Genomic DNA, 25,790 nt, shown 5'->3' with positions numbered 1-25,790 from the left:
GACCCACTACACCTAGAAACAGTGCTATTAACTCTCTCACTTGAAATTATTGCTAATGAACCTTTTAAAACAACACAGACTCTGTGTTCCTGGCTCCTTCCCACAGTGCAACATAACAGATATAATAAGTGCTGAGGCTAAACGGATTTTTGTAAATGTGCATTGAGATCTTTGAATTTGAAGGCTCTTCATACATGCAAACTATTATAACAAAGAAACTAGACAGAACTCAAACATATTGCTATTTAATGTGCAGAACACAACAGAGCTTCCTGGGATTATTTGAGGGGCATTTTTAGTTGAAATTATTTGGTTAGTGGTGTGATGACAGGAAAGGTAAGAGGGATAAAAATAACTGACATTAATTTCAGGTCATCAGAAATGTGCAGGTACATTTTGTATATTTTTAATGACATTGGTTTGGTTTTGCTTTGTCATATGTGCTTTCCCAGTATTGCCCTGTAATTACTATAATTTAGGTGATTCTTTTTTTTTGCAAATGTATAAGTAATTTTATAATCACCTTGCTTCAAATTGCTCTATATTGGCCCTATATGGCAAACAAACATTTTATTATGCTTACTGTAGAGTGCATTGTGTACAGCCAAGGCTATCTTGTGGGGGAAATGAGCTATTAGCAGAGGAAACTACTTTGCAAATTGAAACAAAATTCAGTTATGATAGGCTATGAAGCTCTAACAGCAATTTTTTCCTCCCTCCATCAGGTACAGAAGCTTAAAGCACTTTAACTATGACATCTGCCAAAGCTGTTTCTTTTCTGGACGAGTGGCAAAAGGCCATAAAATGCACTATCCAATGGTGGAGTACTGCACACCGGTAAGTATCTGCCTCAGTGACCCCTAATGTTGATTATTATGTAGAAGTAAAAAGCTTCAGTTGCTATGTGCAAGCTATCAGAGCATTTGTGTAGGATTTTTTTCTGTAATTAAGTCACCTTTTATACACCTCAGTCTTTAGAGCCTAACATTTTGAAATGCACAGTGAGAAATAACAGTAATGGTTTGAAGTAACTGGGAGTTAAGGTTTACTGCCTTTCATTGTTTATACAACTCTGTATCAAAATCATGCATTATATGCTAATGGGTTCTGTGCTCAGTGTTAAATAATTGATTTTATGTATTCTACAGTAAGGCTAGGATTCTTGAAAAATCTATTTGTTTCTTATGGTAGGGGAAAAAAATCAACTCATAGTATCTCAATGAGGGCCCTTCCAAGTTAACACCTCCATTCTTTTTTCCAGTGTACTTTAAGTGCATAATAAGCTCTGTACTGAAAGATCAGTCACTAATAGAATTAGTTTAATGTGATAGCTGTTTTGACAGATCGTGGATATGTTGGTTTGGTCATGACTGTCTCTTCAGCTGCAAAATTATTCTCGGCATACTAGTAGTGGTGGTTTGTTGTAAGATGATACAGTGATATGTAAAGACCTAGAAGGTACTTAAAAATAATGAACTGGATTTTCACATCTGGAGACCAAGAGCCAGATTTTCCAGTGCAATGCCTCTGCTTTCTCCTTCACCACTCATGTTATCTGGCCCTAAACCCTGTTTAACTGGTTCAGGGAAGATTATTCATGTAAGGATGATTCTCCCATGGCATAGAGCAGACAAGGCAGCTCTTTACCTTCCCCTGTAAGAGGAAAATGTGGAAGAGGTAAGATCATCCTGTACCACACCACTTCTCAATTGTATTTTTGGCTCCATGTGTCCATTGTAGCTGTGTGTAAATTAGAGCACTCTTATGTGATGCAGAAGGACTGCCCCTGTACTGAGCTTTAAGCCACTTTTGCAGACCCGGCAACCTGCATTTTGTGCAGTTCTAATGCACCCCACAGTCTGGCTTCCAGTTTATAATGTGGTTTAGTGATCACAAGATCCTGCATTTTTGTCTACTGGTCAAATATAAATGTTTAAAATAAAACCATGAAAATAATACATAACCGACTAGGAAACTAAAAATGTTAGTATCTAATTTGTATGCAGACTAAGGGAGATATGCAAGGTAGAGTAAGGGTTGTAAGCTTCTCTCAGTGAATGGGGAGTTAAAAAAAGCTGAGAGGAAAATATATACCCCTAAGATGTTATGATGAGGCAAGAATAAAGTTTCTGTCCATTTTTATCATATATTTTCATTACAGCATTATTTGTTTTTGACTTCAACCATTATTTTCTTTATGACATGCATAATACTTTCTAAAACATTCAGGTCTCTGTGTATTGGAGGATATGGCACTGCCTGGTGTGAATCTCTGCAAGTACAGTACATTTGCTTCTGCCAGCTTTTTACCAAAATTCTACATATGCTTTATCCTTTCCTGCCCTTTCTTCATTGACTGAGATAACTGGAAATGATGATGTGTTGTACTGTTGCTCATTTCACAGGGGAAGTCTAGAACAGCACAGACAAATCTGAACTGATTATTCTACTGTAAGCATTGCTTCCTCACAAAAGTAGTTGGAGTCAGGAATCTCACTGAGTTGGTTATTGTTTCTTCTTGCCACCTTTATTCTCCTTGCAAATGAAGCAAAGACTTAATGATAAAATGTATACAGTACACAGAATAACACCTCTGGTACCACCATTTTTACCTGAATGATGGGTTTTATGTTCACTTCTTTGAGTCTACTATAGGACCCAGTGCACTTTTCCATAGAGATATAAGAAATTCAAATTAGTAACAGACAAAATAATGGAAAACAGAAAATTGAGAGTGCATGCAGATTGCTGAGCTCAGTCTTAAGAACCCATTTCACAGATGGTAAAAATCTTTATTTCTGAGCTCCAGCAATCCATACTAATTAGTTGTGCATAGCTGAACCAGCAGTGAGCTGAATTAGGAGAGGATTAAACTGGAAAAAATGTGAGCATGTAGTGCCAAAAGTCTCTGAGCTATTTCTTTAACTGAAAAATAACCCTAAGTACTGTATGACTGAACAAGACATCCACGGAGTCCTCAGTGTCCAGAATGTAATGATTTGAAATTGAACAAAAAGACTTACAGTGTCCCCTTCTGAAAGATTTTAAACACCTAAGTATTTGCTGTCTCAGCCCAAGACAAAGCCGTCATCCTTATAGACAGTTTAACTGTCAGTTGGCCAATAATGTCTTCTTTGATGTAAGCTTCCAAAATATCTGAATGTGTCCAACTAACAGTGGAGTGTGTGGTGGATTTTCCACATATCAAACAAGAAACTTGAGAATCTATGATTTTTAGTCCTGTTCAAGAAGAACTTGAGAACTCGTCCCAGGTCCATAGTGTGCAACAGCTTCTCCTTACCTGAAGAGGGTTGAGTCAGAATAAAGGCAAGGCAGTTTCTGGAAAAAAAATTATTTTTTTTTAAATAGTAGAGAATTAAACTAAGAGCATCTATTGCCTGAGGATCTCTGTACCAGCTACAGAAATAGGCAGTTTGATGGTTTTGCAAAGTACTTGGCTTCCATTCACCAACAAAGATACTTTTGTTGAAAAAAATTGTACATTGAGATACTGCTTTCCTACTCTGCCAGTCAGAAATCACACTGAGTTTTTCCACAGGATGGACTGACCTCAAAAGAAAGGGAGAATTCTTTTCCACCCCATGCAGAAGAGAAGCTTCATTAGAGAAGTGCTTTTGTTCATCTTAATGAAGGCATTTTCAATCCCATTTCAAAGGACAGGGACAGGCAAAAACCAGCAGCATTGTGACAATTTAAAGGCTAGAACCTAACAGCTCATTCCTCTCTCAATAGGAGACGTAAGCTTATTATACAACTAAAAGCAAACTAACTTTATCTAATTTGGCAGAAAGAAATGAGGTACACCAGGGAAGAACCATCCTTATGTGAGTCAGGAAAGAAATTATTTTATTATAGGATTGCAGTATTGCAGAGGCTAGTTCCTCTATGGAGGTTAAGGCCTTGGGTACAGATTTAATAAAGTAACTCAACTCCTGCATTAAAATTCATCAGAGAAGGGTCATCTGATTCTCTGTCAGACTTATGAGAAGAGAAGGTGGCTAGTTCCTCCCTTTTAATTCTCTCCAGTAGACTTGTTTTGATTTCTTTTAGGCGTGGCTTAATTTGCTGTTTAGGTGGCTTAGATGGGAAAGAGGGACTTAAGTTCCGGCAAAGGGTTAGAGCAGTGTTCTAAATGCCTACTAACTGAGTTGAACCAACAAAAGGAGAAACAACCCATCCCAGAGTTTTCCACACCTCTAACTTCCTTTTTATATAAAGAAAAATAAAACATTAATGGCAGAGAAGGCTGAATAGGGAAAACTCTTTTGGGAGGATTGTGCCAATTTTCATAGACTCTGCAGTCACTGAAATGGTAAACAAAAGGTGCTCATTAAGAGAGTGACGACTCAGACTGCTGGCTTATCAGAAAGTCATTGCCAAGTCTCACACTTGCTGCATATCCTATTTTTCAGCTATTTTAATATTTGAACTGTGTTCAGTCAAAGCCTTTGCCTGGTCACTGCCAAGGCAAAAGTGAAATTGTGAGAGTCTCATCATCTTATTGATTGCCTCAGATCACTTGAGAAGAGGAACAAGCCTATTATCACAGAACACGGGAGTTCAAAGACTAGAACTTGGTTGGTTTTATATATTTGGGAAATAGTAACATACCTCACATTGTTTGGGAAATACATTATATCTACAATAATAAGCATATGCAGTATTTGATGTTCCAGAGGTCAAATCATTAGTGCCCCTGTGCTGTGTTCTCATGTACTATGCCAAATAATCTAGCAGAAGAAAAGATGATCAAGGACAATAATAATTAGAGGGTGATTTCATTGTGGTGTTGCTTTCAGACAACTTCAGGAGAAGATGTCCGCGACTTTGCCAAGGTACTGAAAAATAAATTCCGAACAAAACGTTATTTTGCAAAGCACCCAAGAATGGGCTATCTGCCTGTGCAAACTGTCTTGGAGGGAGACAACATGGAAACGTGAGTAGCTAGCTCTAAAGCAAATAAGTAGTATATCATTTGATATGCTCCTCAAGCTCCCCAGCTGGCACCAACTCCCTTCACTTCCTTAATGCATAAAGCCTCTTTTTATTTCTTTCATTTTTGTTTACTATGGCTGAAAGGAAAACACAAGCTGACATTTCAGTTGCCATTTCCTTCATCTTTTTTCACCTATCCTTACAATAATTTAAACTTCAATTAGCAAAAGAAAAATACCTCCTACTGCATTGATTTTCTTGTAAGGCCTTAAAATGGATAAGGTAATTTGGAAACTAGCGATCTTAGCATTACATTTTGACTTCCTTCCAAAAGGCAGTATCTCTTTAGTGAAGGATTTGTTTGTTTTTTTGTTTGTTTTTTTAATTTGATTGCCACAGCCTAGCTTGCTCTTTTCTCTATCCGTGTTTGTGGTCACACGAAATGACTTGAACTCATTGTATTTACAAAACAAACAAACACACACCAGTGATGATGCTCATTGATCAGTGAGTGACTTTACCTTCCTTTAACTTCATAAGTTTATAATAATTAGCTGTTTAATGGCAGTTGCACAACAGCTTGTTATCTCTCTTTTTCTTTTAATTAATATTTTGATTTTATTTCCCACCTTTTGGTTATATGCTTTTCATGGTCATTCACGTTGGTCTGTTGGATTTTCAGTTTTTCAGTTGTTGTGGTTTTTTTAATCTTTCTGTAATTATTTTGCTGCTGAGTTTTTCTGCCTCTCTCTCTTCACCTCCTCATTTTTTGTCTTGCAGTCCTGTTACTCTGATCAACTTCTGGCCAGTAGATTCTGCGTGAGTACTTTTGCTAAAGTGTGCTGCTGCAGCTGCGTTCCCTCACTTTTTTGTTTTGTTTTTATTTAGTTTTTACATATGTTCATTTCCTTCTTTGTTTATTTTTTTTGTCTTGATAGCCTTTCTGAAAGAATAATTTTTATTCCAGATCAGTAGAATGGAGTAACACCAGGGTTTCCCAGGCATCGTGAAATGTATACTGTATACTCTCTCTGGAGGGTGTATTCTCATCTGATTGATAGGGATTTTGGTGCACAGTCTTACTAATGCTTATGAGAGTGTGTCATTTCTGAATAAGAGCAGACCCCTTGATTGTAAACTAGATATATTTCAGACGATATACACTGAACTTTATGGTTTTTCAAAAATTTCAGGGATGACAGTGGTCTTCCAGTTAAGGCCATAATTTAAAGTTTTACTTACACGCTCATGCACACATACACAACCTCTCCCAACCCATCCCCATGATAATCAACAATTCATTATTACAGTCTTTTTTGTTTTAGAGGATATTCTGAGGCAACATTGAGATAGGGCATTGGGTCCTGGAGTTCTAAAAATACTGTGGAGAGTTTTGTATACTTTTCAGAAACAAAACCAATAAGATTTCTCAACTGTACATTGGATTTTCATACATGCGCCATCTCTGAACATGTTTTGTCTTATTGTAGTAGTAGTAGCAGCAGCATCAGAATATACTAGAGATTTATAATTATCACTGTGGCACTTGCTACCACATTATAGTGCTAATTTTAGACTATTGTCAGTTAAGATTACTTTTAATTCTTAATTTACTCACCGGTGAATATTAGTGAAGAGAGAACCATAAAGTAGTAGGGAAGATAAAACTTTTTTACTATTGTTAGCATATATTTTTTGAAATATGTGTGACCTACATTTCACTTACAATGAACTATTATTAGAATAAGCAACACCAAAATATATACATTGGAATATTGATTTATAATTTTAACACACAGCATAGATTGTCATGAAGACAGATGGAGCACTCTTTCTCTAGAAGGCTGATTTTTAAGATGCCAAGAAATTTGCACGCTGTTGCAAATTGCATGTGGTTAACACTCCACTTAGTAAGAATATCAACAAAGCTTGGAACTAAAGTGTAGTAGAGGGCTTTGGAGTTACAGTGCAATGTGTTTGTAAAATGGTTTCTCCTATAAATGCATCCATTGGTAATTTAAGCACACTATCTAAATATATGGATCCAGATTACTGACTCTTTAAAATACAATTAGATCTTTGAAAAGAAAAAGTTAAAAATAAAAAACTCATAAAATAAAAGCTTGGGTGATACAGAATGTTGTTGCTGTGTCTAACATATCACAATTAAGTTTGTATAACATTTGTTTTTAAGGCATGGTGCCCACAGATCACTTATACTAATAACTTTGTGACATGCTACACTAAGAGCTTTATATCAAGAATAGGAAATTTGGTTATTGGATCAAAGAGTTTTACTTACATGTGATACATCAGAAACCACTATAGAAATCATGGCTAAATAGGTTTAAGGAGTTAAATTCTTCCAAATTTCCATGTTTCACCTATTTTAGCAATGGAATCCTTCATCACAATACTACAGATCATAACTTTGAAAGCATCTAACTATCTGACCACATTCTGATTATCTGACAACTCTCTCCTAGGCCTAGAGCCCTGGTTCTGGGTCTTCAGTACCAGTTTTCTATAGGTCTCCAAAGTGCTCTGGCCTAAAAGTGAATCATCTAGGAATACCATTACAGCACTGAGAATATACTGATTAGGTGGACACTGTGATATTTGGGGCTGGCATTGTTTATGAAAATATGATAAAATGTGGTGCTTCTTAGCACTGGTTCAGACTCCTTATGAGTGGGGTGGACATTTTGCAGATACTCTCTAGTTGCCAAACATAAATAGACAACTCATACATTCTATAATGGAATTATGATTTCTGTTGTCATCACTTAGTAGTACTGAACTGGAAATCTGTCACTAAGAAACGCTTTCATAGTTCCTTACTTTCAAGAACCCTTGACCTGAGGAACTGAATAGTTAATTTCAAAACACATTGCTGTGTATTGTTACCCAATTTTCTACAGAGGGCAAAGGCATTATAACGTGATGTCTTAGCTACTCAACTCTTACTTGGCTTTAGTAAGAGACTCAGGGTTATTACTGCAGACACCACTCTGAAAAATTTATCAATGATGTTTTATTAAAAAATGTTTGCCTCTGTTAAATATTTACCATGTCCCTTAGCCTTACTACCAAGTCATTCATTTGCTATTCAAACTCACTATGTCTTGATTACTTCTGCTAATGAAACAAAGATGATAAACTTCTATGCAGCTGCTAAATCTAACTTACTCTTGGACTCATTCAGGTGTCTTCTGCCTGTAGTTGGCATGTCCACATAGCCAGTTTTAACAAGTTGTTTAACAATACTGTGTTGCCTTTAAACAAAATTGCAATGTTCTCTTAAAATAATAATAATCAGAAGGAAGGAATCGAGGCTGGGCTGGGTTGTTTTGGTGATACTGCACAAAAAAACAAAGCCCTATTTCAGGAGTTTGCAGAGAAATCTTTAAAACGTTTTAGAGAGTGGGATGGAGCTGGTAGCAGAACCTAATTCATGAAGGAAAAAAGGGTCAGAAACAGTGGCTTTGTGATGCATTAAATCTTTTTGAGGTGGGAGGTTGCTTAAAATGAGCAATAATAGCATTTTGAACTATGCCAATTATTTTTTATTTATTTTGCAAAATTATTTTGACATTCTATTTCCCCCTCCTGTAATAGTGAAATATATAGTTCAGATTTATGCTCAAGTTTCAATGTTATTATCCCAATGTGTGTTCATTCAAGGTACACAGGAAGCACTCCCTGCTCTCCTTGAAAGATGCAATTTAGTTTCTGATGATGGGGCATCAGAAGACAGTTAGGCAGAATGTCAAGAATATAGAAATTGGGAGATATCAGCTAAATAGCAAAATCTTAAAGTTATTATTAATAATAAATGTCTACTAGCACAGATTTTGAAAGTACCCTAATCTACATTCTTCAGAGTTACCTCCAGTTTTAAAGTAGCTCCATGCTAATCAGGATATCTGGTTACAATTAATTGCCCATCTTCCATAAATATCTTAGGGAGTTAGTATTGAATACTTCAATGTAGTACATTGAATATTTATCCACTGATTTTGTACAGTGATGTATAAAAGCATGGTGCATAAATGTGGGCTTGGCAATGCCAAACCTTGTCTCAGAAAAATGCGACTCATGATAATTAACCTATAGTATCTCATAGAAAAAAAAATTAGAGATATACCAATCTCCTAGAACTGGAAGGGACCTTGAAAGGTCATTGAGTCCAGCCCTCTGCTTTCACTAGCAGGACCAAGTACTGATTTTGCCCTAGATCCCTAAATGGCCCCCTCAAGGATTGGACAGTACCAGTAACACTGCATAGTAGTTTGAAACTAATAAGTGAAAGCATTTTATCTACCAAAACTATTTAAAAAAATGAATTTAGATACACAAGTTGGAATTTGGCTATTTTTTCTAAGATTCTAAGGCCTTGTTTATACTAGAAAGTTATACCACTTTACCTGTAACAGTACAATTAGTGGTACAACCCCCTAGCATAGATGCTGCTATACCAGTATAAAGATGATTTATATTAGCGTGGTTATTTCCATTTGGGAAGGAGAATAAGTTATGCTGGTATAAGGCACCTTTATATCGATATTACCCTATCACTAAAACATTGCATCTGTAATTGACATGGGACTTCTGGCACAACTTTCAATTGTAGAGCAGCCCTAAGGCTATACCAGACTTATTCTTTTGAAAAGTCACATGGATCTTCAGTTCACAAATGTGGACAGGAGTTCATTTTGTAATGATCAAAAGTTGGGGAGGTCCAACGTTACAATTCCCCTAATACCACACTGTGGTAGTAGTGAAACTGTGGGAAGAGCACCATCACCAAAACACTGACACTAATTCTTGCAGTCTCCTGTTCAAGTATATTGACTAGGCTCAACACTTAACGTATATCTTATGAGGTAACTTCCTGACTGGGCATGGATGCAGGTGTTTGAAGCTCTTTTTTTTTTTTTAATGAGACTTGCTACTGTTGTATTAGAAACACATCTCAGAACAGGAAGGGAGAGAAATAAAACACTTCCCACAAGGTTTGGACAGTGAGTCTGGAGAGTAGGAGAAATAGTGTGGTGAATAAAAGAGGCTGGCAAATTGGGAAGAAAGTTCACCTATACATCCTTTTGAAAGAAACCTCTCATGGAACAGCTTCATTTTCTTGCTTATGTATCATAAAAAATCAAGTTCACAGAAAAACTGAATGAACCGAGTCCCTTTTGTATGCTGCCACAAAACAGTCTACTCTGATGGATCAAGGAAGCACACAAATCCTGGGTTGCAAGTATAGCTTGCTGCTTATTAAACACTGTGTGAGCCATGACAACATGAGGGCACAGACATACCAAAGTGTATTTTTATCTTTTTAAGGGGTATTTGTGATTAATCGGTGTTTTCTGCCTTATAGGCCTGCCTCGTCCCCTCAGCTTTCACATGATGATACTCATTCACGCATTGAGCATTATGCTAGCAGGTATGAGATCAGCTGGACACTAGGCAAATCTTTCTTGAAACAACCATTAAAAAAAAAATACACTACAAAAAAGAAGTCATCATTATAAGGGTTTTTAATAATTGAATATAACTAGAGTGGATAGTATACATCACCTTCTAACTACTGCTAACCACCTACCAATTAACTTGCATGCCAGACTACTGTGCAATGATTGGCAAGTAAATAAGAGCCACTTAACATAGGTAAACGCAAAGCATGTACTTGGTTAAAACGGTCTTTTAGTTCTGTGTAGGTCTTTATTAAGTTATGCATTCTGCTTACTTAGGGTTTTGTTTTAATTAGAATTCTTGGTATTACTGTATAATGCAGAGCTTTCCAAAACTTCTAACTACCAATACATGAGTCTCAAATGATATATTTAGCCAACACTGTAACCCTAAAGAATTGAGTTTATGAAATACTTGGAAAGGTATCGTTCTCTGTTTTGGAGGGGGATGATAATATACCACTGCTGTAGTTCACTTACCAAGCTTTAAGAGGACTTTTCATAGTACTCTTATCTTAAGATCTAAATGTTTGGGTAAACGCTCAGATCTGCAACACAAAGTGATTCGCCCCCCCCCCCCCCCAAGCAGGGGAATTTTCAGGGTAGATACTGTGTAAAATACATACTCAAATGGGGGGGGGGGGAAATCAAGCTAGATGTTTCTAAATTATGTTGCATTCAAAAGGGAATAAATGTCCTCAACAAACTAGAAACATCCAGGACACTTCAGCTCTGGTGATGACATTGCCAGATATGTGGAAGCCTAGGGCATCTTAAGGTCTTTCTTTCATAGTAGTATCTGCTTAACCAGGAGGATTTGTAGAGATTAATTTAGATAGATCATTGGTAATGAATAATAAGTTACTTATGACAGCTGCTTGCAATCACATTTGTTAACTAGCAGCGAGTGAAAAATTTAGAGTCTCTAATTTGTTGACTACTGTGTCACCAAAATATTATATATTCTACAGTTTTCAGGAAAGTTAGAGCCTGAAAAATTTGCAGTGAGACTTATGGGTTTTAGTGAGTCTTTCAATTTTTCCACAGGCTAGCAGAAATGGAGAACAGCAATGGATCTTACCTAAATGACAGTATTTCTCCTAATGAGAGCATGTAAGTATACTATCTGTATGAATATTTCTCATGTGCATTTGCTTGTGAAGGCTTGGCACCTTGCCAGGGCCAGCTCTAGGTTTTTTTGCCGCCCCAAGCAGAAAAAAAAAACCTCCGAGAGCACAACTGCCACCCCCGGAATGCTGCCCTTGCAATTGTGCCACCCCAAGCAAGTGCTTGGTTTGCTGGTGCCTAGTGCCGCCCCTGCAGCTTGCAATAAAGCACCAGTAATACTGAGTTCACAACATTTTCTTGTTCACATCTGATTGTCCTGTGATCTCATTGTGGTATGTTTGGTTGTGGACTTCTCATGGCCCACCACCATATATACCAAAGCCAGAATTTATGAGGTATAACTCAAAGCTGTACATATGCAGCTGATGATAAAATGTCATCACACTTAAAAGTAGTCCAATGTTCTGTCTTCAACACAAATTTCACATAATACATTGAAAAAAAAAAAACCCTCTCTCATAGAGTGTGTCTCATAAATGAAGTATTACTTGGTAGTTTGAAGTTTTCCCTTTTCCTATGAACTTTAAACTTAAAAGTGAATAAAAATATTGGATGCTAGAAATGTCAGTGCAGCCTTTTGAGGGGTCATCAGGGCCATACTAAAAAGAATCAGTCTACAAATAATTTAATTATACTGCAAGCAATGGTAGCATGACTTCGTGCTAGTTATTAAATATTAAAAGTCAAAAGCCTTGATTGGATAGTATATGGAAAAATGCATCGACAAATAATCTTTATATTGCTTTATACTTAAAGGACCAAGGATGCAGCCAGTTTGAAATCTAGTCAATTTTGTTAAAAGTAGTTTCCTAATCTGCACCTGACACTTATGCAGATTTTGTGCTTTTGTGATCACATTTTCCTTTTGGGGGGAGGGATGGAAGGAGGGGGTTCATGGTTTTCTGCTTCCTGTTGATCTATGAAATACACACAAAAACAAAAGGGGAAAAACTGATTAAATGTTAAAAATTTCAGATGCACCTAAGCCCTGTCTCTAATATAGATTCAGGTGCTTCGGAGCCTAAATGTAACTGGACTTCAGCCCTGAAGTACTCAACTCACTTCCAAAAATGGGACTTGGGTTGTTAAATCAGTTAGGGCTGGTCTACAGTAACACCATAAGTTGACCTAAGTTACGCTACTTCAGTTACATAACTGAAGTTGACGTAACTTAGGTAGACTTAGTGTGATGTCTTAACACCACACTATGTCAAGTGGAGACACTCTCCTGCCAACTTACATTCTGCCTCTTGGGGAGGTGGAGTCATTCTGCCATCTACTTAGCTTTTCTTTATCAGACCTGCTAAATCAAAACCGCTGCATCAATCACAGTAGTGCCGGTTTAGCCAGAAGTGTAGACAAGCTCTTAAGGGCTTTTGAATATTTTATCTTAAGTATCTAACCGGGTAAACCATGAATCTGACTCTACACAAAATGCTGTCAAATACATCAAGTAAACACATTTTTAATAAAAGATTTTTCTCCTTTGTCAACTTTAGTCTGTTAATTCTTCTCTCTCCACAGATTTGTAACTTAGTTGTGTGGATGAGCTCAAGGCTGAAATGTTGCATGAAAGTTCTAAATGTAGGAGCTAACGATGCTTTAAAATTTTCTGTTTTTAGAAAAAGGGATTACCTGTTTTGAAGTCACAAGTTTTTCAGATGCTTTTATTACCTCAAATAATTTTAATATGACCTACATCGTTTAGCACTCTTACAGGCTAAAAAATAGCTTTACTAGTGTTTTGAGGAATAAATTTAAAAGCAGCAGTATTTTCATTTTTGAAAAGTAACTACAGCAGGTACACTATAAATGCCCAATTAAACATGAAACAAACAAAAACTATACAAAATAATTTTTCAGTATGACTTATTTGAAAAACAAGACTCTCCCCTTCCTGTGGTGTCCATTCTTTCAAAACCCCAGCCCACTGTGGTCTTTTACTTCTATTGCTGATATCAGTTTAGCATAGGCCCCACACACCCTTTAAAAAAAAATCCAGAACTCTCAGTGATTTTTGGGAATACGCAAGATGTGCAGAATTGAGCTTGTAGATTTGTAATTTCTTTGTGTAGGGAACTTTTCACTTTATATGTCTGAGAAGTTTCATGTCCCCAACGTGAAACTGCATCCATAATAAAACTGGTTTTATATATTAAAACATTTTTAAAAGGAAAACAACACTCTGGCTGCATGTGTAATTGTGAACATAATTTGTGTATCAGAAAAACTTTATAAGAAAGTGAACTGGCCTGGTTGGCCACTGACATAATCAATGCAATTCCAATGAACGAGTGCATTTGGCATAAATCTCTAGATTAAAATTATTGAAAAAAAAAACTTTAATTTCTTTCTTAAAATAGGATACATAAAACTTCATTAACTCCAACCATAAAACAGTAAGGTGTATGCAGTACAAAAAAAATCTATAATATTCAGTAAAAATATTAATAAAACTAAACTCTACAATAAACTAAAAGGAAAAGGAGAAGGAAGAAGAGTATAAATGGAAAAAGGGCTACATATAAGAAGAATGGATATAAAGGACTATGAGTAAAAATAAATGTTTTGGCCTTGCTTCCACAAGTTTTTGTGCAGCGGCATAGCAGGTAGCACAAGGTGGTGATTCTTTAATGCAAGTGTGAGTAAGTCAGGTTAAGCACTAGATGGAAGCAAGGTGAAACATGAGGGCCAAGATCCTCAGCTGCACCAGAGCTTTGGTTGAAACACCTGAGGAAGAGGAGGGAGGCAAAGGTGGATCCCAAGCATATGGAGCATGAGGGAAGGCACGTAGTGAATTAATGTAATCACTTGAGCAAATTTCACTACAAGTACACTAATCCCCTGCTCCTTGCAATGAATCCAGCTGAATTTCTTCAAGAGTGAAGAGGTTTTTCTATGAGTTGCCTTCTATCAATAATCATAAAGATAAAAATGAAGATGAAGAAAGCAGCTTTTGGGGTTTTGCTGTGTTTTTCCAGAGATGATGAACATTTGTTAATCCAGCACTACTGCCAAAGTTTGAATCAGGAATCCCCACTGAGCCAGCCTCGCAGTCCTGCCCAGATTCTGATTTCCCTGGAGAGTGAAGAAAGAGGCGAGCTAGAGAGAATCCTAGCAGATCTGGAGGAAGAAAACAGGTGATATATACTTTCCAGCTGTTATCATAGTTGCATATACATGCTGCTCACACATAAAGGGGCAAAAGTTAAGCTGAGAAACCTGCTGTTAGAGTGTCAGTTTTATTAAGCTTTTCTATTAAATCTCCTGCATACGTTCTCTCTCACACTTTCTGCTAGATATGTGAGAGATGATAGAACAAAATGGTATAAATATAGGCCCATTCATGCTTTTGATGCAATCATGAATCAGCACTATTGTGTTTAGCCTGCTATGCAGAATCTTTATAAAGGTAAAACTTCAAAGGAAAATACGGGTCACTTCATTTTGTGATTATAGGGTTACTTATTACAAGTTCTGTAAACAGTGTTGTGTAACTCTTCTTTGTATACAATGTACTGAGTTCTTTTTATCAGCATGTATTTCAAAATAACTTCAACATTACTTTATTTTGCATTAGCCATTACACGAGAGAGGGTTGTGTACTTTTTCTGCCACAGACACCTGGAGGAAAAAGACTTTTCTTGAAAATAACCAATTGGATAGCATATTTCCCCTAGAAAGATGGGTGAGAGAGTGTAGCGATGTTGGACTCACCCCTGCGGCTCCTCTTTCTGGTCAATCAGGGAATTAGCTCGTCCAGCCTCCTGAATGTCCTCTACAGGCCAGTGTTCCGCTACCACTGGCCCCCGTGTCCCTCCCAGGACCCGGTGCCCCTTATCTTTGGGCTGCTTCCCCCTGGCAATACCCCCACAGTCTCAGGGTCTCCCCACCCAGGGGAACCCCCAACCGTTTATCCCCACCTTGCCTCAGTCCTGGGCTACTGCCAGTCACCATCTAGCCCCCGCTCACTGGGGCAGACTGCAGTGTAAAAGTCACTCATCATAGGCAAGATTGGGTTTGGACCTGCTGCCTCTGCCTACCTGTGGGCTGACCCCTGCAACCCCAGTACCTAATTGGCCTTCCACTAGGCCGCAGCCTGGCGGGTTTCCAGGCTGGAACTCCTCAGCCCATAGCCTTCCCCCAGCCCTGCTCTACTCCAGGTACCTTCTCTAGCTCCCCAGCAGCCAGGCCCATCTCCCTCTACAGCTAGAGGAGACTCTCCATGCTTCTGGCCCACTGCCCTCTTAGAAGGGCCAGCTGGGCCCTGATTGTACTGGCTACAGCTGTGGCTGCTTTCCCCATCAGCCCAGCTTTTCTCTGCCACAGCTCTCTTTCCTGGACTGCTTTAAGCCCTTCCAGGCAGGAGCGGGGTGACCACCCTGCTACAGAGAGGAAGAAGATATATAAAGAAGATTTAAAAAAGATAAAGGGGCTGTGAAATAACTGTGCAGTACTTTTGTAGAGGATGAATTTCCCCATTCTCTCTGGTGGTCATAAATGGTGCACAGGCCTTGTGATGGTTCTCTGCACAGAGGTAATATTGTACCATGTTAGCTAAAATGTGAATTTTTAATACTTTTACTATGTGACCCACTTCTTAATCCTTCGGTGGCAGACACCTTTTTCTTCATTTCCTCCGAATTTAACTTTCCATTCCTAGCTTTTCTTTACCTTTCATAGCAAAGGCTCAAGTGGGCTTTGACAGCATCAAAGCACTGTAGTCGCATTGCTCTGATATTTTGGGGCTCTATTGCTTCGCTCAACCAGCATAAACCAGCACTAAACCTGGCAGATCTGGTCATTGGCAGATTTAATACTGAGACCCCGAGAACTGAAAAATCATGACTCAGGTCCCCCAAAGTCATAAGATTTAAAGAAAATAGATTTCTGAATCTTTAGAGTGCACTTGATTAACCTTCTCAGGTCTGCTATCTAGGAAGAGGGCATTCCTCATAGCCATAGCTACAGCCTGTGGACTTAGTGAGAAACAGGCCAAATGAACAATGCTCTGTTACCTGTATGCCATATGGGAAATATGGTATAGTCAGTGTTATCATCTCTGTTTCCACTTCATACAGGCCACTAATCTGTCTGTATTTCCCAAGTCGCTTTTACACCATTGTTATGGCTCACCGGGTGTTCATTCATCTGGATACATCAAAAGATATTCAACTATCCCAAAGACAGCATTCATTGCAGGCCTTCTGTCTTTTCCACAGAATTTGAAAAGCTATTACTGGAAGCTCTATATGTACTTGAAGCAAAAATGCTTCTCTTGCAAAGGTCTGATCTTGGAGAGAGAATTTGTGATCACTTCTAACGCTCTCATGACCTCCCATCCAGAGCTGATGTGGCAGATTTGCAGTCAGTCCCTGTTCATCTAGAACTCTTTAGGCTTCCTGGGTGGTGTCCTGCAATCTAGTGGGAAGCTCAAAGAGAGCACTTACCAGTAACTGTTGTTCTTTGAGTATGTCAGCTCTGTAAATTCTCACTGCACACCTCTCCCCTTTAGCAGAGAAAGAATCCCAAAATTTAGGTGAGGAACTGAAGGGTGGGTGGAGCCATTCCCCCTTTCATACTCAGAATTCTCTGCAAGGGGAGGATTGTGGGGTGAATGTCCTCAGTGGGCATTGTTCTCTAGAAAATGCCGTTGCTCATCCCGAGAAAGCACCAATACCACAAGTGTGACTATGCAGATGCAACACTTTTTTAAAGAACAACAGTTATCGGTAAGTAACTTCTCATTATTCTTGAAACCACTTTCTTGTCCATGTGAAATTATACATAACATGTTTGACTTCAGAGCAAGTGTAGGTCCTCTCCTCCTGCTTGGAGCAGGCAAGATGTCCAGCTCCTTTAGCACTGCTAAACCTCATGTTGTAGAATCTTGTCTCATGTTACAGCCACATACAGCCCCCCAACTATTCATGTATTGTGGACATACTTCTAAATCTTTCTAAGCATTCCCCAGTTTAATAAATCTTACAATAGGCCTCTAGATCAGAATGTAAATGAGAAATTGGGTTCAATGGCAGGAATAAGCTTCTACTCTATCTGTACCAGAGCATATAATAAAGAGTTTTAAAAAAATAAGAAAATCTAGGCCACTACTTTTGTCAAGTAAGCAGTTACGAGGTCTGTAGCCTGTCGTACCATTTTTTCCCTCTGGGAAGTACTAAAGGGACATCATAGCAGTAAAATCCTAATACAGTTTATTATGCTTCCCCTTTGTGTGAAGATTGCTGCTACAAAATTTTATTTCTTTGGTTGTAAGATGGCCTGCATTGTCCATAACTAGGCTTTTAGCTTTTCACCTCTTCTATTCTGCAGAACATGGAAAGGGTGATCTTAAAAAGAAAACCAAGTAACTGCTCACCAGGGAAACGTTCTTGTTTCAAGTGCTTAGCATCGTGCTGAAAGAATTCTACTCTTTGGCCTCACATCTGATATTAATCCTATGGAGTGTTTTATTCAAGAGACTGACTAGAAAAACAGTTGGCCCAATGCAGGATTAACAGAGTAGTAAACTGATGGTAGAAATGTGGCATTCAGAGAATGCTGTGTATAGCCCAGCTATTAAAAGATTAACAAAATATAAGTCTAATTTAACAGGTCAGCTCATTGCCTGTTCCTCTGTTACTCAATTACCCATTCTAGCAGTTAGTGTGAAAATCTAGTTTATGGTAAATATGAGAGGCAGTTTGATCTGATTTGGCAAATGAGCACAGAGTTGCAAGTGGGGAATTCAAATCCAAATTCTGCCACTGGCTTGCTATGTGACTTTCTCTGCCTCAGTTTTCTGATCTGTAAAATAGAATAATTCTTGACTACGTCCTTCGCGGCGCTGGTGTGAAAATGAATTAGTGTTTGCACAGTGCTTTGAATAGGTAAAGTGCTATATAAGTGCATTACTAATATTGTATATACCGTGTCTTTTGTGATCAAATTGTAGCATTCACATTTCACAGTACTCACACTTTTTAGAAATGAGCAAATGGTTCATTGTCTGCTGTTAACTACAAAGTTCAGCAAACTGGAAGCTGAACCACATCTCCTGCTTATGCTTTGGGAGGGGCTTCTAGAACAGTCACCCCTCACGTGCCACCCATGCTCTGGGAAGGTAGTTCAGAACTCTTATGAACCAGAGACCTGACAATGATATCTGTGTTTCAGGGCAACATCCTGATATCTCTGTGTGAAAACCTGTATAAGTTGGTACCTTACCTTTGTCAGACCAAATCCAAACTTTGTAGGTTAGTTTCAGCAGGCTTGAAGGCAGGTAGTTTGGATGGGCTTAAATCCCAAACTGTGTGCCTATTCCTAATAGTCATATGTGTGATGTGAATTCTGACTGCTATAGCCAGGAGAGGGCATATGCTGTGCTATTCTACTTTGTAACGGTAAGGCTTTCCTTTTTTTGACATTAACAGAAACCTGCAGGCTGAATATGACCGGCTGAAGCAACAGCATGATAACAAAGGACTTTCTCCACTGCCATCTCCACCTGAGATGATGCCCATCTCCCCCCAAAGTCCCCGTGATGCTGAGCTCATTGCAGAAGCCAAGCTGCTTCGACAGCACAAGGGCCGCCTGGAAGCCAGGATGCAGATTCTGGAGGATCACAACAAGCAGCTGGAGTCACAGCTGCACAGGCTGAGGCAGCTGCTGGAACAGGTAAGTCCTTTGGCTTTTTCTTTGGAGTGCTAAAGAATGATTTTCTAAAGCAGAGTTTGAAATTTTATCAATAACTGTAGCCCATCAGGAAGTGATATCTGTGAAGTGTAGTCAGAGAGAGGAACTTGATCTTACTGTAGATTGCAAGTGGTAAGGTAAGATCACTGGTGTGTGAATGCAGTGCAGTATCTTTTCTAATTTAGAATTTGGATCCATAGCCCATTGAAATGTATTGAATAAAACTGTTGTGTAACCATTGTGGAATATATACAAAATATGGAAATATAAAAATTTGCTCAAATGCATTCAGCTGTGAATAACCACCTTGTTTTATCTCAGCCCCAGGCAGATTCCAAGGTGAATGGTACAACACTGTCTTCTCCTACCTCCTTACAGAGGTCAGACAGCAGTCAGCCAATGCTTCTCCGCGTCGTCGGCAGCCAGACTTCAGAAACCATGGGTAAGATGACAATGTTCAAACTGTCACAAGAGATTTATATTTATATTTTACAGTGTAGGACACCACAAAATTAGCTACGGATAGTAAAGATTGTATTCAGTTGTTAATACAAACAACAATGGGCACTGACTTTAGTTGGCTATTTCTCCATTGTATATCATGATGTAGGCTTTTGTATTTAACCATTGCGCAGTGCCACAGATACACCTCTACCCCGATATAACACTGTCCTCGGGAGCCAAAAAATCTTACCGTGTTATAGGTGAAACCGTGTTATATCGAACTTGCTTTGATATGCCTGAGTGCGCAGCCCCCATCCCCCCCAGAGCACTGCTTTACCGTGTTATAGCCGAATTCGTGTTATATTGGGTCACGTTATATAGGGTTAGAGGTGTATTTTGACATCAAACAGAAAGCTCCATCAGGGCTTGTATTTGAAAAACAGATACCAAGAAAAAGCTAAAGCAAGCCGTTCAGATAATCTCTAAACTAATAAATTTGATCTAATCTGATTTACATGGACACAGTCTTACTTATGACTAAGTGATTTTAAAAAATGATCAACCATCCCACATGGTTAATTGATGTGATCTTATTTTAATGTATCATTGCTCAAATAAATACAACTGAGTGAGAGGCCACGGACAGGCAGCACCCACTTGGTAGCTTTTATAAATATATTTATGATGATAAATCACAGATTGGTTGTGGAGAAAGGTTTATTCAGCAATAGTCTTCAGTGAAGAATGGTTGATATTTTTGTTTTTGGTAATGTTTCTGCCGTAGTTTCCTATCTGATAGATATTTATTGCCCAGTATCGAGGTTCCTGAGGTAACTGCCCCTTGGAACCTTCATGGCCTCCTTGAGGATACGCCACATAGGCTTCAGGCCTCTAGTCATCACCTTCCTCGGGACAGATTGAGATTAAGATGGAGATGGAGATTAAGGCTGCAGATTTCTGCAATTCACTGTGATCACCTGAACAAAGATGAGTTTAGTTCAGCACCTGCTATCCTGTTCTTTCCCAAGGGTTGTGACAGGTTTAACCAATGACAAGCCAGACTTCATAAAGCAAAATATTATTTATTCAAAACAAAACTATTACAGAGAAAACATATCTTGAAAAAAATCAACTGCTTATATGCATACCTATCTTGCCAGGCAGTCATCAGCCTTTCACATGGAGACCCTGACAAGTTTCTAAGAGGGGAAGTCTGTCTCTCCAGGTCACACCCAGAAACAGGGAATTATTTTAAGTAAAGCAGTAGTTGTCTAGTAATGTATTCTTACAATAAACTGATTTAATTCAATGACCTCAAAGTACCAATAGCTTCACACACAAAAAAAACAATTTTAAGGCTATTGGAAATATTCTGATTTGTACAGATAACTGAAATGCAGTAAGCTGATTTTTCTTTTTTTAAAGTTGGGGGAATTAATGTTTTCCTCTATCACACTGTAAAACATATTTCGTTGAGATGCAGAGATGGGTGTATGTTTAGAGAACTTGTTGTCAGTCTTAAATGAAATGGAGGTGGCAGATTTACCCCATATTGGACAACTTCTGCTGCTTTGTGAGTGGTAATGCTACCATCATCATATGTGTGACTGGGGCAACAAAATTAACTATGTAGGGACCTCCTGCAATAACCAGTGTGGAGTAATGTATCTTTGAGAGAATGTGTAGTGCTAAAGTGATTTTGAAGTTAAATACTAGGGGTGAGAGGAGAGTACAGTAATGAGCAAAGGTGTGGGGGAGGGAGGGGTTATTACTGAAATTGCTTGTTTGCTTCTTACTTTCGTTACCCTGCACTATGTACAAAATTTGTTATGGACATACTAATATGATTTAGATTAGTGTTCTGAAGAAATGAATTGTGGTGAGCTTAATCATTTCATGACCATTTAATTACTTCTTTCTATGTGTTTTCCCTTTTTCCATAAAATCTATTACTTAAACATATGGATGCAAAACCAGAAAGTCAGCAGTTACCAGCCTTTTTATTAACAGATGTATAGATCTTTGTTGTGTCATTAGTTAGGCCAAACATATAGTACGTGGATTCTCATTGTACATCTGCTAAAGATGACTCCCATTTAACATAATTTATTAGACCTAAATTAGTTTTCTGAGACAAAAATGTAGAAGGACAGTAAGCTGTTTAATCTATTTCAATGTTATCATAATGAGACTTCACAGTGAAGCAGCATTCCAGTACCATGGAACAAAGATCACATGGGATCTTTTTAGCTATGCTAATGTGCAGCACTTTTCATTGTTACAATACTGTGGAAGTCTTTTAGTTGTTGTTGGGGGCTGCTTGTACGATGTCCGGTTTCATTATTTTATTTAAATACAGTTATTTAAATACAATTTTAACTATATTTAACTACAAGTTAAAAGTAAATTTTAGGAAACGTTTTCTAACGCACTTAGCATTAAGATAAGAGCAGTGAATACATCCTAAATGAATGTATATTGATCTTGAGGGCATATACAGCTAGACTTGTATCTGTGCTTAACAATACCACTTTGGACAGTAGTGCCTATCCTTACTCAGGTGATTAATGTTGGCCAGAACACAATAGGATTATTCTCTATTCTTTGAAAATATATATTTGGATCTTTAGGGCCAGATTCTGCCTTCTTTATCCAGACTGATTCGGGTATTCAGCCTGAGTAGTGGCTCTGAATCTGGCTCTGAATTTTCACCATCGGAGGCTGGAAAAGTGACTCTGGTTTTCTTAAGTTTTCAAAGGACAACACCTCTAACGGGGTAACATTTTGAATGAAAATAATTCCTGCCATAAGATTTGAATCCACAGCCTTCTGGTCCAAAGCCGAGATGCATACTAAGCCTGACAGAAGCAGTGCTATAAGACTTGGATTTTGTCGTGTCTTTGTAGTAAAGATTTCACTGACATGGAGTATCAAAAATAGGGGGGAGAGTTGGTAGCATTAATATTCTTTAGGTGGCATTGCTTTTTCAAGTCCAGTGAGGTAATGCCAGGTGTATTCTACTCTAATAATAGAGGACTGTGAAATGGGACAAAGGCTCAAATAGTTTTCAAAAGGCTGATGCATCTCTGCTTGGGTTATTACAGATGGCAAAGCAGCTTTTGTGTCTTAATGGGGGATTAGACAAATAAGAGAGAATCTCACTCTCATAGAGAACCCTCCAGGTGTATTCTCCTCTTAGAAACTCTGCTTTTTAAGCACTTTACTGCTATTAGGCTTCAGATTAAAAACTAAGCAAAATTACTCTTTCCTGTACAATTGGGCAGATGGCATTTGGTTATGTGAAAACATCAGAAAATGTAAAAATACCTGTAAAGATAAAGTGTTCTGAACTTCCCAGTAAGCTTCTGCCTTATAATCATAATATAGAAATCATTCAAAGGGACATATGGATTTTGCTTTGTTTGAACTGTTTTTAAAACCTTTCACAATACAATTGAGTGTTCCTGGAGCACCAATCTGATGCAATTAAACTGTCAGATATATTAATGTTGATGCAGATTTACTCTGCTAGGCAAAGCATTCCTAACGTGAAGCCAACACCATTAGAGAGCTGCTCAAACAGCACTGCTCACAACAGCAAAAATTGGTACCAGTAATGGAATGAGGAAAACTGAAACAAGGACCCCATCATTTATATGAACTCCCTCCTCTTAGCAGACATTTCCCCCAGATCAAGTAATCCTGGCATTCTTTTAATGAATTAAAGTTTGAGATGGCAATTTGCCTGATTTTACACAGCTTCATTAAAATGGAAAGCATATAACATTTGGTGACAAAATTGCCCCTTAAAATTTAGACTGGATATTAGCCAGGAAGATTTATTTCAAGTGTCCTGCCTCCAAAAGGTGTAAGTGTGGGTGTGGGGGGGTTGGGGTGAGGTGGGGGGAAGAAGTACCATAGTGAACTGTTTACCAGATGTTTTTGCAGTGACGTAAATGCCGTGGTTTGGATTTGTTTTTAAGGCGAGGATGACCTGCTCAGCCCTCCCCAGGACACAAGCACAGGGTTGGAGGAGGTGATGGAACAGCTTAACAATTCCTTCCCAAGTACAAGAGGTAAGCTTCAGTAACCCAGAAGTATACATCAGCAACTAAGAGGTGGTGTACATTCCTTAAAGATCACATAATATAATATACAGTAGAACCTCAGAGTTAGGAACTCCTCAGGAATGGAGGTTTTATGTAACTCTGAAATGTTCGATCTCTGAACAAAACGTGATGGCTCTTCTTTCAAAAGTTTACAACTGAACATACACTTAATACAGCTTTGAAACTTTACTATGCAGAAGAAAAATGCTGCTTTCCCTTTATTGTTTAATAGTTGATGTTTAACACAGTACTGTCCTGTATTTGCTTTTTCTTTTTCTCTGCTGCTGCCTGATTGCATACTTCTGGTTCCAAATGCAGTTTGTGGTTGACTGGTCAGTTTGTAACTCTGGTGTTCATAACTCTGAGGTTTTACTATACAAGTATGTGTGTATAAGTAGATGGTGTGAGAGAGGGAAATAAGCTACTTCTATTTTTTCGCTCAAGATTATTCAACTGTTTTTGTTAAGACTAATTACAAAGAAGCTGTGTTATATATAAGGGACATCATAACGGCCCCCAAAATCTAACCTAGCTTAGTGGGTGCCCTATTAACAATATACACTCTATATCTGTTTTTTTCTTTAGAATTTCCTCTTTTCCCTTTCCCTTGGTTCCTTTTTTCACAGTCCCTCTATGCTTTTCAATCTGTCTGTATTTTTTGACCTATGTTTCATTGTATTTTATTTTCTCTCCTTCTTTCTAAGAAGATTGCGAACCTAATAACGTTAGAGTTGGAGTCAAAACTTTCAAACTCACGCTGTTCGAGTTCAAAGTGAGACAAAATATGCTGGCTGCTAGTTTGTACAGAGTGCGTGTGTGTGTGTGTATAGAGGCAACAGCACCTCTTTCAATTTTCTTGTTTTTATTAAAGTTTGCTGCCTTTGTTTGCTGAAGATAAGCACAAACATTATTTGAATTATGGTTTCTAAAGCTTTTTATTTAAGAAAAGGTCTTTTCTGAGCCAGAACAAAACATTCTGCTGCCAAGAGAATTGCTTGTATTCAGGACTGGAGATTGTTGGACAGTAGCTACAATGGTTGACATTGACCTGCTGTGGAGAAGCCCCATAAGTCCTATGTGCCACCTGAAGTCCCACTTTTGCCTTATTTTGTGGATGTACATAGGCTTTGTGCACACCATTTGCACAGGGAGATGAATTTCACACTAAGTGCCTTCTCCAAAGGATGATGTGCCTGCTTCATCCCAAGCAATGACCTCTGCCATGTGAACCATAACCAATAACCCTCATAAGGTGATGTGATAGGGCCCCCTCAAACAGTAGAAAGTGAAGGGAGCAGGGGTGAAAGAAACTTAAAGGACTTACCAGTAGGCCAGAGTCCTGAGCGGGGATGTGGCCTCAACCAGAAGAGGTGGGGCCTTTCAAGATTGAAAGGCCCTGGGGCTCCAGCTGTGGCTGGGAGCCCCAGGGCCTTTAAATCACCCCGGAGCTACCAGCTGCAGAGGTGGCTACCAGATGCAGAAGCGGCTGGGAGCCCTGGGGTTCAGGGGCGAATTAAAGGGCCTGGGGCTTTGGCCGCCACAGAGTTCTGGGCCCTTTAAATCACCATGGGATGGCTGGGCTCGGGCAGGGATTTTAAGGGCCCGAGACTCCCGCCTCTGTGGGAAGCCCTGGGCCCTTTAAATCCCCACCGGAGCCCTGCCGCCACTGGGGTAGCGGTGGCAGGGCTTGGGCAGTGATTTAAAGGGCCTGGGGCTCCCCACAGCGGCTGGAGCCTTGGAACCTTTAAATCACCGCTGGAGAAACTGGTCCAGTCCGGCGTACTTTCACCTTTGGAAGGGAGGTTGGAGAATTGAATGAAAAAATGGATAATGGAAATAGAATCATATAGAAAACATTTTATCTAAGAAAATCTGCTGCAAAATATTTTCACCTAAGTTGATCTCCTTAACATGGTGAGCAGATGTGAGCACTATATCCATCCCCAAATTTGCACCTATGATTTAGCCATCAGAAAGA

The 25,790-nt window shown here is 38.7% G+C and overlaps 1 protein-coding gene across 13 annotated transcripts in view; it reads left to right on the top strand.

The window, feature by feature from the left end:
- Nucleotides 1-25,790, top strand: part of DMD (dystrophin) — a 1,715,077-nt gene that overhangs the window by 1,665,874 nt on the left and 23,413 nt on the right. For 8 of the 13 annotated variants that reach the window (XM_030575505.1, XM_030575489.1, XM_030575496.1 and 5 more), the window contains 9 exons: nucleotides 726-837; nucleotides 4,821-4,957; nucleotides 5,737-5,775; nucleotides 10,343-10,408; nucleotides 11,484-11,549; nucleotides 14,546-14,704; nucleotides 18,998-19,241; nucleotides 19,581-19,701; nucleotides 23,687-23,779. In XM_030575505.1, coding sequence (XP_030431365.1) covers nucleotides 726-837; nucleotides 4,821-4,957; nucleotides 5,737-5,775; nucleotides 10,343-10,408; nucleotides 11,484-11,549; nucleotides 14,546-14,704; nucleotides 18,998-19,241; nucleotides 19,581-19,701; nucleotides 23,687-23,779 — 1,037 coding nt within the window. Of the gene's footprint in view, nucleotides 1-725; nucleotides 838-4,820; nucleotides 4,962-5,736; nucleotides 5,776-10,342; nucleotides 10,409-11,483; nucleotides 11,550-14,545; nucleotides 14,705-18,997; nucleotides 19,242-19,580; nucleotides 19,702-23,686; nucleotides 23,780-25,790 lie in introns of those variants that run through there. The other 5 variants (XM_030575453.1, XM_030575559.1, XM_030575515.1 and 2 more) reach the window with 4 other exon arrangements.

Source organism: Gopherus evgoodei, chromosome 1, assembly GCF_007399415.2.
Source record: "Gopherus evgoodei ecotype Sinaloan lineage chromosome 1, rGopEvg1_v1.p, whole genome shotgun sequence".
Lineage (NCBI taxonomy): Eukaryota > Metazoa > Chordata > Testudines > Testudinidae > Gopherus > Gopherus evgoodei.
The sequence above is the reverse complement of the archived record's forward strand: the minus strand, read 5'-3'. Positions and strand labels throughout refer to the sequence as shown.